The 15,420-nt window shown below is 38.7% G+C and overlaps 1 protein-coding gene across 1 annotated transcript in view; it reads right to left on the bottom strand.

Annotated features, from left to right (window-relative positions):
• LOC117716429 (uncharacterized) overlaps window positions 1-15,153 on the bottom strand; it is a 51,490-nt gene extending 36,337 nt beyond the window's left edge. Inside the window, exons 1-3 of the mRNA XM_076941736.1 lie at window positions 15,139-15,153; window positions 14,220-14,346; window positions 13,659-13,754 (exon numbers count right to left, since the gene is read on the bottom strand). Coding sequence (XP_076797851.1) covers window positions 13,659-13,754; window positions 14,220-14,346; window positions 15,139-15,153 — 238 coding nt within the window. The remainder of the gene's footprint in view (window positions 1-13,658; window positions 13,755-14,219; window positions 14,347-15,138) is intronic.
• Window positions 15,154-15,420: the final 267 nt, after the last annotated feature.

Raw genomic sequence — 15,420 nt, 5'->3', positions numbered from 1 at the left:
ACAGTCAATATCAAATTAAATGGAAATAAACAACAATCCAAATAAAATCAAGACAAGGCTCTCCACTCCCACTCTATCTAGTCTATATTGTATATGATGTTCTAGTTAGAACAATTAGACAAAAAAGGGGGATGGAATCTGAAGTGTAAATAAAATATCTAATAAAAAATTATTTTAAAAAAAGGAAAAGAAAAGCAATCTAAAAAGCCTTATAACTCCTTAAAAAATAAGGCAGTCATGAAAATCTCAAAACAACAACCACAAAAACAATAAAAATCTCACGACCAGATAGTTTTGGCATATAATTCTACTAAACTTTTAAATAAAATGTAATACCAATCCATCTCAAACTATTCCAAAATTAAAACAGAAAGAACATTGCCAAACTCATTCTCTGAGAACACAGTCATCCTGTTACCTAAACCACATGAAGACTCAACAACCAGGCTTAATTCTAGGCTACTTTTAATTATAAACATTGATGAAAGAATACTCAATACAATGCTTGCAAATAGGACCCAGAAACACTATAAAAATATTATCCAACAAAATAAAGTAGACTTTAGCACAGGCATGCAGGGATTATTCAACATATGAAACTCCTTTAACTTAATCCTCTATTTAAATAAACTGAAATAAAAAAATCATGATGATCACATTGGACACTTTTGAAAAGGCCTCTGAAGAACTCCAACACCACTTCATTTTGGATAAAAAAAACCATGATGATGAGACTCTTAGCTGGTCTGCTCCCAAGAAGACACCATATTCAAACACATACCAGAGGGTCTGCTATATTCAGATGGTAGATAAGAACCTTCCCTCTCAACCCAAAGTCCCAGAGCTGCATCTGGGAGACCAGAGTTGGTGCACTAGGGACCCATCACCCACCAAAACCCTGCATTCCCATATACCACTCCCCTCCCAGCCCCTTCCTCTTGTCTTGCCTGCTTAAGCAAACTCATAGCTGATCTGCTCACAGGAAAACTCCATAATCAGACCTATGCCAGAGGACCTGCTGCACTCTGAGCAGTTGGTAAGAATAATCCACCACAATGTGAAGTCCCAGAAGCGCAGCTGAGAGACCAGCTGCAGCACACTAGAAACCAATCACCCACCGAAACCCCACCCTCCCAAATACCACTCTTCTTCCACCTCTCCCCCTGGTCCTTCCTGTTTGGGCAGACTCATAGGTAGACTGCTCCTAGAAAGACACCATATTCAGACTCATCCTAGAGGATCTGCACTCAGAACAGTAGCCCATAACAGCGGATCTGCTTTACTTAGAGCAGTTGAGGATTCACTGCAATCAGAGCAGTTGACTCCTAGCTGGTTTCTTACTGTGAAGACACCATACCCTGACACATTGGCATGGATTCCTTCTGATATGAGCCAGTACATTGAACAGACCTTAGGCACTATCTCTGCAACCAATCCTACAACACCCAGAGAAATCTGGACTCAGATTAGCTCTAACAGCCCCAGGATCATAGAGGAAGCTAGAATCCCATGAGCTTCAATACACCTAGGATTATATGATTAGAGGATCACAGAGGCAGCCTGACTCCCATGAGCTCTGACACACAAGATCATAAGATCACAGAAACAGCTGGACTCTGAGGAGCTCTGACACAACCAAGAAAACAGGAGAGACAGGCTTCAGTCAGAGACAGTGAGTACAGGGAGTACTAGAGATAACCAGATGGTGAAAGGAAAGAACAACAATGTAAGCAATAGAAACCAGGTTACTTGCCATCATCAGAACCCAGTTCACCTAACATAGCAAGTGCTAGATATCATATCACACAGGAAAAGCAGGTTTCAGATTTAAAATCACTTCTTATCATGATGATAAAGGATTTTTAAAAGGACATTTAAAAATTCTCTTAAAGAAATACAGGAGAACACAGGTAAACAGAAAGAAGCCTTTAAAGAAAAACCACAAAAATCTCTTAAAGAACTATAGGAAAACACAATAAAAAAGTTAACAGAATTGAATAAAATCATTCAAGATCTAAAAATGGAAGTAGAAACAATAAAGAAATCAAAAAGGGAGACTGCCCTGGAGATAGAAAATCTAGGAAAGAGATTAGGGGGCATAGATGCAAGCATCACCAACAAAATACAAAAGATAGAAGAGAGAATCTCTGTGGGACCTTTAAAGGATGATTTGAATTTTTGTAGAGCACTAGCTTAGAGATAGCAGGGGACCAAACAGGTGTTCATTGCCTGTGAGGGATGGCACAGATCTCGCCATGTTCCCAGATTCCAGACTCCTGACATGTGGTCTAAGATCTCCATTGACCTGTGCCTTTCAGTCATGTAGGGCAATATAGCCCTTCCCTAGATTTACATACTAATGAGATACCTGAAGGCCAGAGGTCATAGCCAACTAAGCATTCTTCCCTACACCCTCCCCTCTTCTCCCTACCTATTTGACTCAGGTCTGCCCTGAGTTTCACAGGAGTGCACATCCAGATTCAACTACTACCCTTCATGAACAATAAAGCTTATGAAAACCCATGGATTTCCATGTGCCATTGGGGCCTGCCATTGTAGAGAGCTTCTCTGTGGGACCCACATCTTCAAACAAGCAGCAGCCTTCCAGCCAAGCTATTATAAAAAGTGAACACCTCCCTCGGGGAAGGGCACCAGAGCTGACTCTTCCCGCCTTGTCTCCCTCAGCCCAAGGGCCAATCATGAGACCAGGTGCTCCTTGTCTCCATTCTGCCAGGCCTCCCAACAGCACCTGGGACCACAAGAATTGAGGCCAATCAGTCCCTGGCCACCTCTGGGCCTGGGGATTCCCACTCAAGAGCCCTGCACTGCCCACTAAACCAGAACTCCCCCCACCAGGTGGGTCCCCAGCCACTTCTCACAATGTAGAGCCCACCTGATGCCATGCAATGAGCACACTCAGTCGAACTTCCTGTGCATGCTTCTGCCATGCTGAGCTGCAGTTTCAGCCAACTGAGCCATGGCAGACAAGCAGGAACAACACCCCCCACCCCCCAATGCAACAGAGTATTCCATACCTGCACACTCTGGCCTGTGAGCCATCTTTTCCCCAAAAATCTCAGGTGCAGAAGATGCCATAGAAGACATTGAAACAACAGGAAAAGAAAATGCAAAATGCAAAATTCAAAAAGCTCCTAGCCCAAAACATTCAGGAAATCCAGAACAAAATGAGAAGACCAAACCTAAGAAGCATAAGTATAGATGAGAGCAAAGTTTCCCAAATTAAAGAGGCATTAAATCTCTTTAACATAATTATAAGAGAAAACTTTCCTAACCTAAAGAAAGAGATGCCCATGAACATACAAGAAGCCTACAGAACTCCAAATAGACTAGATCACAAAGGAAATTTGTCCCGTCACATAATAATAAAAACACTAAATGCACAAAACAAAGAAAGAATATTAAATGCAGTAAAATAAAAAGGTCAAGTAATTTATAAAGACAGACATATTAGAATTACACCAGACCTCTCACCAGAGACTATAAAAGCCAGAAGATCCTGGACAGATGTCATACAGACCCTAAGAGAACACAAATGCCAGCATAGGCTACTATACCCAGAAAAACTATCAATCAATATAGATAGAGAAACCAAGAAATTCCGTGACAAAACCAAATTTACAAAATATCTCACCACAAATCCAGTCCTGTAAATGATAATAGATGAAAAACTCAAAAACAAGGTGGGAAACTACACCCTAGAAAAGACAATAATGTAATCTTCCAACAAGTGCAAAAAAAGATAGGCACACGAACATAATATCACCTCTAATAACAAAAATAATAGGAAGCAACAAACACTTTTCCTTAATATCTCTTAAAATGAATGGACTCAATTCCCCAATAAAAAGACATAGAGTAATGGGCTGGATACTTAAAGAGGAACCAGAATTTGGCTGCATACAGGAAATGCACCTCAGTGACAAAGACAAACTTCAGACTAAAAGGCTGAAAAACAATTTTTGAAGCAAATGGGCCCAAGAAACATGCTGAAGTATTCCTTCTAATATCAAATGAAATCAACTTTCAACCAAATAATATCAAAAAAGATAAGGAAGGACACTTCATTCTTATCAAAGGAAAAATCTATCAAGATGAACTCTTAATTCTGAATATATATGCTACAAATGCAAGGGAAGCCACATTCATAAAAGAAATTTTACTAGAGCTCAAGGCACACATTGTGCCTCACACAATAATAGTGGGAGAATTCAACACCCCACTCTCTTCAGTGGACAAATCATGAAAATATAAACTAAACAGAGACACAGTGAAACTACGAGAAATTATGAAACAAATGGAGTTAACAGATGTCTATAGAACATTTCATCCTAAAACAAAAGATTTTACCTGATTTTCAACACCTCATGGTACCTTCTCCAAAACAGACAATATAAGTCATCACAAAGCAGTCCTCCAAGATGCAAGAAGATTGAAATAGTCCCATGCATCTTATCAGATGACCATGGACTAACGCTAGTCTTCAAAATCAACAAAAACAACAGAAAGACCACATACACAAGGAAACCGAACAACACTCAACTCAATGATAACTTGGTTGAGGAAGAAATAAAGAAAAAAATTAAGGACTTTTTAGAATTTAATAAACATGATGGTACATCATACCACAAATTATGTAATACAATAAAAGCAGTGCTAAGAGAAAAACTCATAGCTCTAAGTACCTACAAAAGAAACTGGAGAGAGCATACACTAGCAACCTGACAGCATACCTGAAAGATCTGGAACAAAAAGAAGCAAATACACCCATGTGTAGTAGATGGCAGGAAATAATCAAACTCAGGACTGAAACCAACCAAGTAAAAACAAAAAGAACTATAGAAAAAAATCAACAAAACCAGAAGCTGGCCTTCTGGTCTGGGCCTGAGCACTGAGAAGATCCGGGGTTGGCAGCTCTGCCCCCAATCTCACACAACCTAGAGGAAGTAGGCTTTTCAGGAGCCCTAACCCAGGCAGTATCTTATGTAAGGAGAAAGCAACACCAGCCCAAAACAGGGAATAACTGGGACCCACTAGGGCCCAGGAAGTCACTCCTGGCCCAGAGCACTAGTTCCTTCCAGTCTGGGCCTGAGCACTGAGCAGATCCTGGGCAGCAGCTCTGCCCCAGGGGAAGCAAGCCTTGTAGGAGCTCTAATCTGGGCAGTATCTTAAGTAAGGAGAAAGCAACACTGACCCCAAACAGGGAGTAACTGGGACTCAATAGGACCCAGGAAGTCACACCTGGCCTGGAGCGCTAGTTCCTACCAGTCTGGGCCTAGGCACTGACCAAATCTTGGACCCCACCTCTAACCCCAGTAGTAACACCCACCCCACACATTTCTGATACAACAAAAATCTTAGGAAAAACAGGATCTAGTCAGAGACAGGGCAGGTAGCACTAAAGAGATCCAGATGGCAAAAGGTGACCGCAAGAACATAAGCATCAGCAACCCAGGGTACTAGGAATCATTAGAACCTAGGTCTCCCACACAAGAAATTTCTGAAATCCCCATATCACTAGGAAAGCAAGATTCAGATTTAAAATCACTTCTAATGATGATGATAGATGACTTAAGTAGGACATAAGTAACACTCTCAAAGAATTTGAGAAGAACACAGGTAAACAGGTAGCAGCCCTTAAAGAGGAAACACAAAAATCTCATAAAGAATTGCAAGAAAACACAACCAAACAGGTGAAGGAATTGAACAAAACCATCCAGGACATAAAAATGGAACCAGAAACAATCAAGAAATCACAAAGGGGGACTACCCTGCAGTTAGAAAAACTTAGGAAAAAAAATCAGGAGTCATAGATGCAAGCATCACCAACAGAATACAAGAGATAGAAGAATCTTAGGTACAGAGGATACCATAGAAAATATTGACACAACTGTCAATGAAAATGGAAAATCAAAAAGTTCTTAACACAAAACATCCAGGACACAACGAGAAGAACAAACCTAAGGTATTATAATAATAGGTATGGATGAGAGTGAAGATTCACAACTTAAATGGCCAATAGATATCTTCAACAAAATTATAGAAGAAAACTTTCCTAATGTGAAGAATGAGATGCTCATGAACATACAAGAAGCCTATAGAATACCAAATAGACTAGACCAGAAAAGAAATACCTCTCATTACATAATAATCAAAACACAAAGTGCACAAAACAAAGAATATTAAATGCAGTAAGGAAAAAAGGCCAAGTAACATATAAAGGCAGACCTATCAGAATTACACCAGACTTCTCACCAGATACTATAAAAGCTAGAAGATGCTGGACAGATGTCATACAGACCCTAGGAGATCACAAATGCCATCCTAGGCTACTATACCCAGCAAAACTCTCAATTACCATAGATGGAGAAACCAAGATATTCCACAGCAAAAACAAATTTACACAATATCTTTCCACAAACCCAGCATTACAAAGGATAGTAGCAGGAAAGCTCCAACACAAGGAGGGAAATTATACCCTAGAAAGAGCAAGAAAGTAATCCTCTTCCAACAAATCCAAAAGAAGAGATCCACACAAAGATAATTTCACCTCTAATAACAAAAATAACAGGAAGCAACAATCACTGTTCCTTAATATCTCAACATCAATGGACTCAATTCCCCAATTAAAAGACACAGGCTAATTGACTGGATATGTAAACAGAACCCCACTTTCTGCTGCATACAGGAAACCCATCTGAGTGACAAAGACAGATTTTACCTTAGAGTAAAAGGCTAGAAAACAATTTTTCAAGAAAATGGCCCTAAGAAGGAAGCTGGAGTAGCCATTCTAAATTCTCCAGCCCTAGAACACAAAGGGAGGGCCTCATGACTCCACCTGTATAGGTAGTTGAGTGAGGACTTGCTAGGCATCAGGGGAAGAGGACAGCCTTGGTGCCTAAAAGTTTGGATTCCCTAGTGTTGGGGAATTTTGAGGGCAAGAAGGCAGTAATAGGAGGATGGGGGGAGCACACCCTCCATAGTAAGTGGAGGAGGGGGTATGGGGTAATGAGTTAGGTATCAGTGGAACTGGACAGCCTTGGTGTCTGAAACTTTGGATTCCATAGTGTTGGGAAATTCAAGAGCAGGGAGGTGGAAATGGGAGGACCGTGGGAGCACACTCTCATAGACACTCCTAGAATTATATGGATTAGACATGACAGAGGCAAGCTTCCAGAAGACTAGATTCCAGAATTCAAACAAACAATTATCTTGATACTAAAGTTTGTTTTGAGAATTGTATATTGCAGAATACACAGCCTCGGTACATCTACTCATCAAGCAAGCTGAGCAGACCTGCTCAAACTCTGATGTCCTAGAATTCTAGCTGGATGCAGTGAAAACACAGTGTCAGAGGCTTATCAATTTACTCTTCCCCCTGCCCGTTTTCTAATATTTCAACAACCATAATCAGCTTGAAGAAGTTAATGAAGATTTGGCACCCCAGGCTCAGATTCTACTAAAAAGCCTATACTCAACAAAACTGGAAAATCTGGATGAAACGGACAATTTTCTAGACAGATACCAGGTAACAAAGTTAAATCAATAGCAAATATACCACCTAAGCAGCCTCATAACCCCTAAAGGAACAGCAGCAGTCATTAAAAGTTGCCCATCAAAAAACAGCCAGATGGTTTTAGTACAAAATTCCATCAGACCTTCCAAGACCTAACACAAACTCCTTTCAAACTATTCCACAAAATAGAAAAAGAAGGAACACTACCCAATTTATTATAGCCACAATTACATTAAACCACACATAGACCCAACAAAAAAAGAGAAAATCAAACCAATCCCCCTTATGAATATTGATGCAAAAATACTCAATAAAATTCTTCCAAAAAAATACAAGAACACATCAAAACAATCATCATCAAGTAGGTTTTATGTCAGAAATGCAGGGATAGTTCAATACATAGAAATTCATCAACAGAAACCACTGTATAAACAAACTCAATATAAAAAAACCAAATGATCATCTCACTAGATGCTGAGAAGCATTTGGCAAAATTCAACATCCCTCCATGGTAAAAGGCTTGCAAGAAAAAAGACAGGTTCAGAACTAAGTGTTTTAGTTAGGAGAGATGACAGAGGTTCTGGTTAGTCAACAAAATGATGGACTGGGTATTAGAACTATCTTGTACCTCACTGGTACAAATAGGCATAATTATGCTCTAATTGTATTTTGAGAGAAAAGTTTTATTTTAACAGGAAGGGTGATATGTAGGAGGAACTAAGGGGGAAGGAGTACTGAGAGGAAGAGAAGGAGTAAGGAGAGGAGAAGAAGAAGGAGAGGAGAAGCTTGGTGATAAGAGAGAGAAAGAGGGGGGCATGGAGGCAGATGTTCACGTGTCTTCACCAGTCAAAAATAGTTTTTATATTTAGGTTGGGTCTTGGGTTACACTTCTGATTGAGCATTACCAAACTTATAAAGCCTTTGATTAACATTTTAAGAAAATTGTATAAAAGAAAAAGGGGGCATGGGATAGGGGTTTTCTAGGGAGGGGAGATGGGGAAAGGGGATGGCACCTGAAATGCAAATAAAATATCCAATAAAAAAAGAAAAGAAAAACAAACAAAAAACAAACAAAAAAAGGCCTGGAAAGATCAGGAAGTCAAGGCCCATACCTAAACATAATAAAAGCAATATACAGTAAACCAGTAGCCAACATCAAACTAAATAGAGAGAAACTTGAAGCAATCCCACTAAGATCAGGGACTAGACAAGGCTGCCTACTCTTGCCCTATTTAATATAGTACTGGAAGTCTTAGCCAGAGTAATTGGACAAAAAAAAAGGTTAAAGCAATACAAATTGTAAAGGAAGAAGTCAAAATATGACTATTTGCAGATGATTTGATAGTGTACTTAAGTGACCCTAAAACTTCCACCAGAGAACTCCTAAACCTGATAAACAACTTCAGCAAAGTGGCTGGATTTAAAATCAACTCAAACAAATCAGTAGCCTTCCTCTACACAAACAATAAGCAGGCTGAGAAAGAAATTAGGGAAATGACACCCTTCACAATAGACACAAATAATATAAAATAACTTGGTGTGAATCTAACCAAGCAACTGAAAGATCTCATGAAAACTGAAAGATTCTATGAAAGTCCCAGAAGAAAGAGATTGAAGATCTCACAAGATGAAAATATTTCCCATGCTTATGAATTGATAGGTTTAATATAGTACAAATGGCCATCTTGCTGAAAGCAACCCAAAAATTCAATGCAATCCCCATCAAAATTCCAACTCTATTCTACACAGAGTTAGAAAGAGCATTTCTCAAATTCATTTGTAATAACAAAAAAACTAGGATAGTGAAAACTATGCGCAACAATAAAATATCTTCTAGGGGAATCACCATCCCTGACCTCAAGCTGTACTATGAAGCACTAGTGATAAAATTAAAAAAAAAAAAAAAAAAAAACCTACATGGTATAGTTACAGAGATAGGCAAGAAGATCAATGGAATAGAATTGAAGACCTAGAAATGAACCCACACACATATGGTCACTTCATCTTTTACACAGGAGCTAAAACCATCCAGTGGGGGAAAAAAAGACAGCATTTTCAAAGAGTGGTGCTGGTTCAACTGGAGGTCGTCATGTAGAGGAATACAAAGGAATCCATTCTTATCTCTTTGTACAAAGCTCATGTCCAAGTGGATCAAGGACCTCAACATAAAACAAAATACACTAAAACGAAGAGAAATGAAAGTGGGGAAGAGTCTCCACACATGGACACAGGGGAAAGTTCCTGAACAGCATACCAATGGCTTATTATCTAAGATCAAGAATTGACAAAAGAGACCTCATAGAATTTATAAAGCTTCTGTAAGGAAAACGACACTGATAATAGGACAAAATGGCAACCAACAAATTGGGAAAAGATCTTTACAATCCTACATATGATAGAGGGGTCTTATCAAATATAAACAAAGAACTCAAAAAATTAAACTCCAGACAATCACATAACCCTATTTAAACTGGGGAACAGAAATAAACAACAAATTCTCAGCTGAGGAAACTGGAATAATCAAAAAGCACCTAAAGAAATGTTTAACATCCATAGTCATTAGGGAAATGCAAATCAAAACAACCCTGAGATTCTACTTCACACCACTCAGAATGGATAAAATCAAAAACTCAGGTGATAGCAGATGCTGGCAAGGATGTGGAGAAAGAGGAACACTCCTCCATTGTTGGTGGGATTGCAAGCCTGAACAACCACTTTGGAAATCAGTCTGGCACTTTGTCAGAAAATTGGACATAGTATTACCTTAGGACCCAGTTATGCCACTCCTGGGCACATACCCAAAATATGTTCCAACATATAACAAGGACACGTGTTCCATTATGTTCACAGCTGCCTTATTTATAATAGCCTGAAGCTGGAAAGAACCCAGATGTTCTTCACTCTGGTTTGTTTATTTTGTTTTGGTTTGGTTTGTTTGGTTTGGTTTTTTGGTTTTTTGGTTTTTCGAGACAGGGTTTCTCTGTATAGCCTTGGCTGTCCTGGAACTGACTGTAGACCAGGCTGGCCTCCCACTCAGAAATCCACCTGACTCTACCTCCCAAGTGCTGGGATTAAAGGCTTGCTCCAGGAAACCCTAGGTGGCACAGCACATAAGGCGGCCCCCTGCAGAGGGCATGGAGCCCTCTGCACTCTCTCTCTACCTGAGTGTTCCCTTGTCTCCTCCAGCATCCCGTTTGTCTCCTCAAGCATCTCATGGAAAAAGGCGTGCCCCACCACTGCCCAGCAGTCCCAGATGTTCTTCAATAGAGGAATGGATAAAGAAAATGCAGTACATTTACACAATGGAGTATTACTCTGCTATTACAAACAATGAATTCATGAAATTCTTAGGCAAATAGATGGATCTAGAAAATACCATCCTAAGTAAGGTATCCAAATCACAAAAGAACACACATGGTATCCACTATATTAGCCCAAAACCTCACAATACCCAAGATGCAACTCACAGACCACATGAAGGGATACAAGGCCCATGCCTAGACACCAAAATGGGAATACAAAAAAGCAAATATCCATCATCAAACTAAAAAGAGGGAAACTTAAAGAAATCTCAGTAAACTCAGGGACAAGGTAAGGCTTTCCACTCTCTCCTTATTTACTCAATATAATACTTGACATTCTAGTTAGAGCACTAATATATATATAAGGAGACCAAGAAGATAGAATTTTGAAATGAAGAACTTAAAATATTGCTATTTGCAGATGATATGACAGTATATGCAAATGACCACAAACTTCTACCAGAGAACTCCTAAAGCTAAAAAACTTGTTCAATAAAATGGCTACTTAAAAAGTTATCTCAAAAACTCAGTACCCAACTTTTATTCAAATGATAAATAGGCTGAGAAAGAAATGAGGGAAATAACTGCCGTCATCATATCCAGAAGTAAATACAATAAGTTGTTGTAACTCTAATCGACCAAGGCAAATTCCTGTTATAACATGATGTTGAAGTCTCTGCAAAACAAAACTGAAGAAGATACTAAAAGATGGAAAGATCTCTCAAGTTCATGGATTGTATGATTAAATAGTAAAACTTGTCATCATACCAAAACCAATCTAGAGATTCAATGCAATGTCTATCAAATTTCTGATACAATTCCTGAAAGAAAAATTCTAAACTTCCTAAAAAAAGAGAGAAAAACCCAGGATTGTTAAATGAATCCTAAAAAAATAAAAGAACATTTAAAGGAATCAACATCTCTGACTTCAAGCTGTACAAAAGAACAATAGTAATAAAATCTGCCTGCTATTGGTATAAAAACAAAACAACAGATCAATGGAGTCAAATGGAAGTCCCAGAAATGAATCCAAACAACTATGGACACTTCATTTTAAAAAAGAAACCAAAATCATAAATGAAAATTAAAAATCATCAACACTCTTCCATTGCTGGTAACATTGTAGACTGGTACAGCTATTCTAGAAATCTATCTGGAGTTCTTCAGCTAACTGCAAATAGAACCTGAATACCCAGCTATACAGTTCTTGGGTATACACTTTAGGGATTCCCCACCATGCTATGGGGACATATACTTCATCATGTTCAAAGTGGCTCTACTTGTGATCGTCAGAAGCTGAAAACAACCTAGATGCCCCTCAACAGAAGAATGGATACAGACAATTTGGTTCATTTGCACAATTGAATACTACTCAGGTATTAAAAATGAAGACATCATGAATTTTGCAAATAAAAAATATCATTCTGGGGGAAGTAACTCAGATCCAAAAAGGACACGCATGGAATATACTCAAAAATAAGTGGATATTAATTTTAAAAAATACAGAAAACCTACTACACAATCCAGAGAACACAGGAAGGAAAACAAGACAAAGGTCCCAAGTAAGGATGCCTCAATACCACTTGGAAGGGAAAGAAAAGCAATCCTGGGAGGCAGAGGAAGGGAGCAACTTGGGTGAGAGAAGGGACAGGAAGTGGAAAGGGGGAACATGATCAAGTACTGGGGTGGAGGAGAACTAAAGACCTAAGGACCAGAAGGAAAAATGGAAACAGGCAACTATAGGAGGTAGGAGGTGAGGAGAGCAACTGGAAAGGACTGGAGATCTGGGGGTGATAGACTCCCAGGACTTAATGGGAGTGACCTTGGGTCACATGGGGTGGGTAGATTTTAGAGTCCACATCCAGTGGAGGGACAGGACATCAAGTGGAGGGATAGGGTTGCCATCCCACAGTCACAAGGTCTGACCCAGATTTTTTCCTGTCTGAAGGAACTGCAGGACAAAAATGGAGAAGAGCATAAGAGAAAGGAGGTCCACCAATAGTCACTAATTGGGATCCAGCTCAAGGAGAGGCCCAGGTGCCTGACATTCTTACTGATGCTGTGGTGTACTTGCAAAGAGGAACCCAGCATGGCTGCCCTCTGAAAGGCCCAACAAGCAGATGAAAGAGTCAGATGCAGATACTAACATCCAATCAGTAGATTGAAGCCAGAAACCCCTGTTGTTGAATTGCAGAAAAGCTGGAGGAAGCTGAGTAGGGGGATGGGCCCATGGGAAGACCAGCAGTCTTAACTAAACTAAACCTCCAAGATGTCTTCAACACTCAGCCACTAACTAGGTATCATACACCAGTGTATATGACACTCCCATCAAGTATACACCAGAGAACGTCCTGGTCTGAGCAAAGAGAAAGAAGTAGCTAATCATTTAGAGACTTGAGGCCCAAGAGAGTGGAGAGTTCTGGTGGGATAGGAATGGCAAAGTGGGGACATCCTCTTGGAGAAGGTGGATGGTGAAGAGGTGTGGGATAGAAAGCAGTTGGGGAGCCATACAGGTAGGGGAATAAAGACTGATCTATAAAAAAGGATTAAAGAATAAAAAGAAAAAATACTGAGTTGAATTAGAATATGAAATAGTCTTCTACAACTTTTTAAACTATATATAATATGCCCCATTTGAAATGATCTCTGTTTTGTTCAAATAAGTCCAAAATCATATGATATCCATGGTGTACTATTCCATTTCTATATTATCCAAAAAGAACTTCTTAGAAATAATTTTGATTGAAGACTTTTTCTAAGCAGGACTAAATTTTTCCCTGATTTAGAATCATCACAGAAAATGTTTCTTCCCTATAGATTACCTGGTGCTCTTCCTTCTGTCTCATTTCTATCAACAATCCAGGGTTCTTTGTTTGCTTCAAGGCAGGTAATCATCTCAGATTTTGAAACAGCAACACCTGTACATTCAAAAGCACATACAGATATGCTATTAAATGTAGTTGAATACTAACACAGTATTCTGCCATGTAGGTAAACTCACAAAGTATAAATGATGCATGAATGACTTTTGTTATAATTACATCCTTCAAAATGTTTTAGTCTTTATAACTCAATAAATGGTAAATTTCTGAATTTCTTTTTTAAATTACATCCCTAATAAAAAAAAATGACTGTGTGAGTCAACGTGGATTCACATATAAACACTGCTGAATGCTTATTCCAAAAACATATAAGACAGAAGGATCATTATGTTAAATGTAAAATCAAGGTAAAGATACATAACATATTAGCTAGAAATAAGAAAGTAACCAATAACTATAAAAATTTTGGACACTGTCTAATGGAAGTCAGACAAAAACACTACTAGGATTTTTACACATCCCAAACGTGTTGTAGAAAATATAGAAGAAAAATATTCTTACCCACAGAAACAAGGTTGTTGTAATTCTCCAACATGACATCTCTGTACAAAGCCTTCTGAGAAGAATCCAGACATTCCCACTCCTCCTTAGAGAACTTGATAGCCACATCCATGAAAGTTAATTGACCCTGAAATTAAAATTAACAGTATCCCCTTGTGTTCATTGGCCAAGTTCTATACTTCACCCAAAAGTAAGATTGGTTAATTATACAACTTAGTCTGCTATCAATAACTAGTATATATTTCTGATAAGTTATGCCCTCAATGAAGTAATGATGAGACATCTCTGCAAAGATTTAATATGCCATCAATTGTCAATATATGAGTGGTAACCCCTTTGGGGATCAAATGGTACGATCCCCTAAATGATATGATGGTAGTTGCCTAAGGAACCACAAAGCAGAGATATTTGAATTAGGCCTTGTACAGTAGCAAAATTACAAATATGAGTTGTCAATAAAAATTAAATTATACTTGGGTTCAACACACCATAAGGAACTGAATTATAAGGCTGCAACAGTAGAAAACTGGGAATTACTGCAATAGGTATTCAGATATAAGATTCATGAAACATGGGCCATATCCACAGACAAATAAAGACCCAAGTGCCTCTGTGTAGAAATCAATTATACGTTCATCATAGCCATCATGTATATTCACCTTTGCTATCAGAAACTTTATGACTTTCAGATTATATTTTCATTTCTAAAAGTTATATTGAAAAAATTATATTGGATTCAGGAAAAAAAACTGTCTTTAGCACACCAGTAAAAAAAAAATATTGAAGACTTAATACTGAAAGTCATATGAAAAAAATAGTTCTGTAAATGTGATTGAGCATAGGGAAGGGTTGAAAGTTCTGATAATGAAGTATTTCTGTAAGAACATTCAACCTTCCTGATAATCATGCATACATTTACCTGAGAAGAAGCCATCTTTCATTTCTCCTTCAGAATGAAATGTAACACAAGCTTGACATTTCACATTCCTGAAATCACTGTCTTTAGAGGGAGCAGATCCTTCCTGTCCCTCTTAAAACTGAAGAGTAGAAAGCAGAATCAAAACTGACCGCACACCATGACTTGTCACAGAGAAAAGGTGCAGAAACAATGATCTTCTAAAGACAGAAACAGACGAATGGTTTTCATTTTCTGCACTTAGGTTCTGTTTTTCCAGAAGCTGTTGTATTCCTATACAGACCT

This window comes from Arvicanthis niloticus, chromosome 10 (assembly GCF_011762505.2).
Source record: "Arvicanthis niloticus isolate mArvNil1 chromosome 10, mArvNil1.pat.X, whole genome shotgun sequence".
Taxonomy (NCBI): domain Eukaryota; kingdom Metazoa; phylum Chordata; class Mammalia; order Rodentia; family Muridae; genus Arvicanthis; species Arvicanthis niloticus.
Note: the sequence above shows the minus strand (reverse complement) of the source record. Positions and strands in the feature narration are given on the sequence as shown.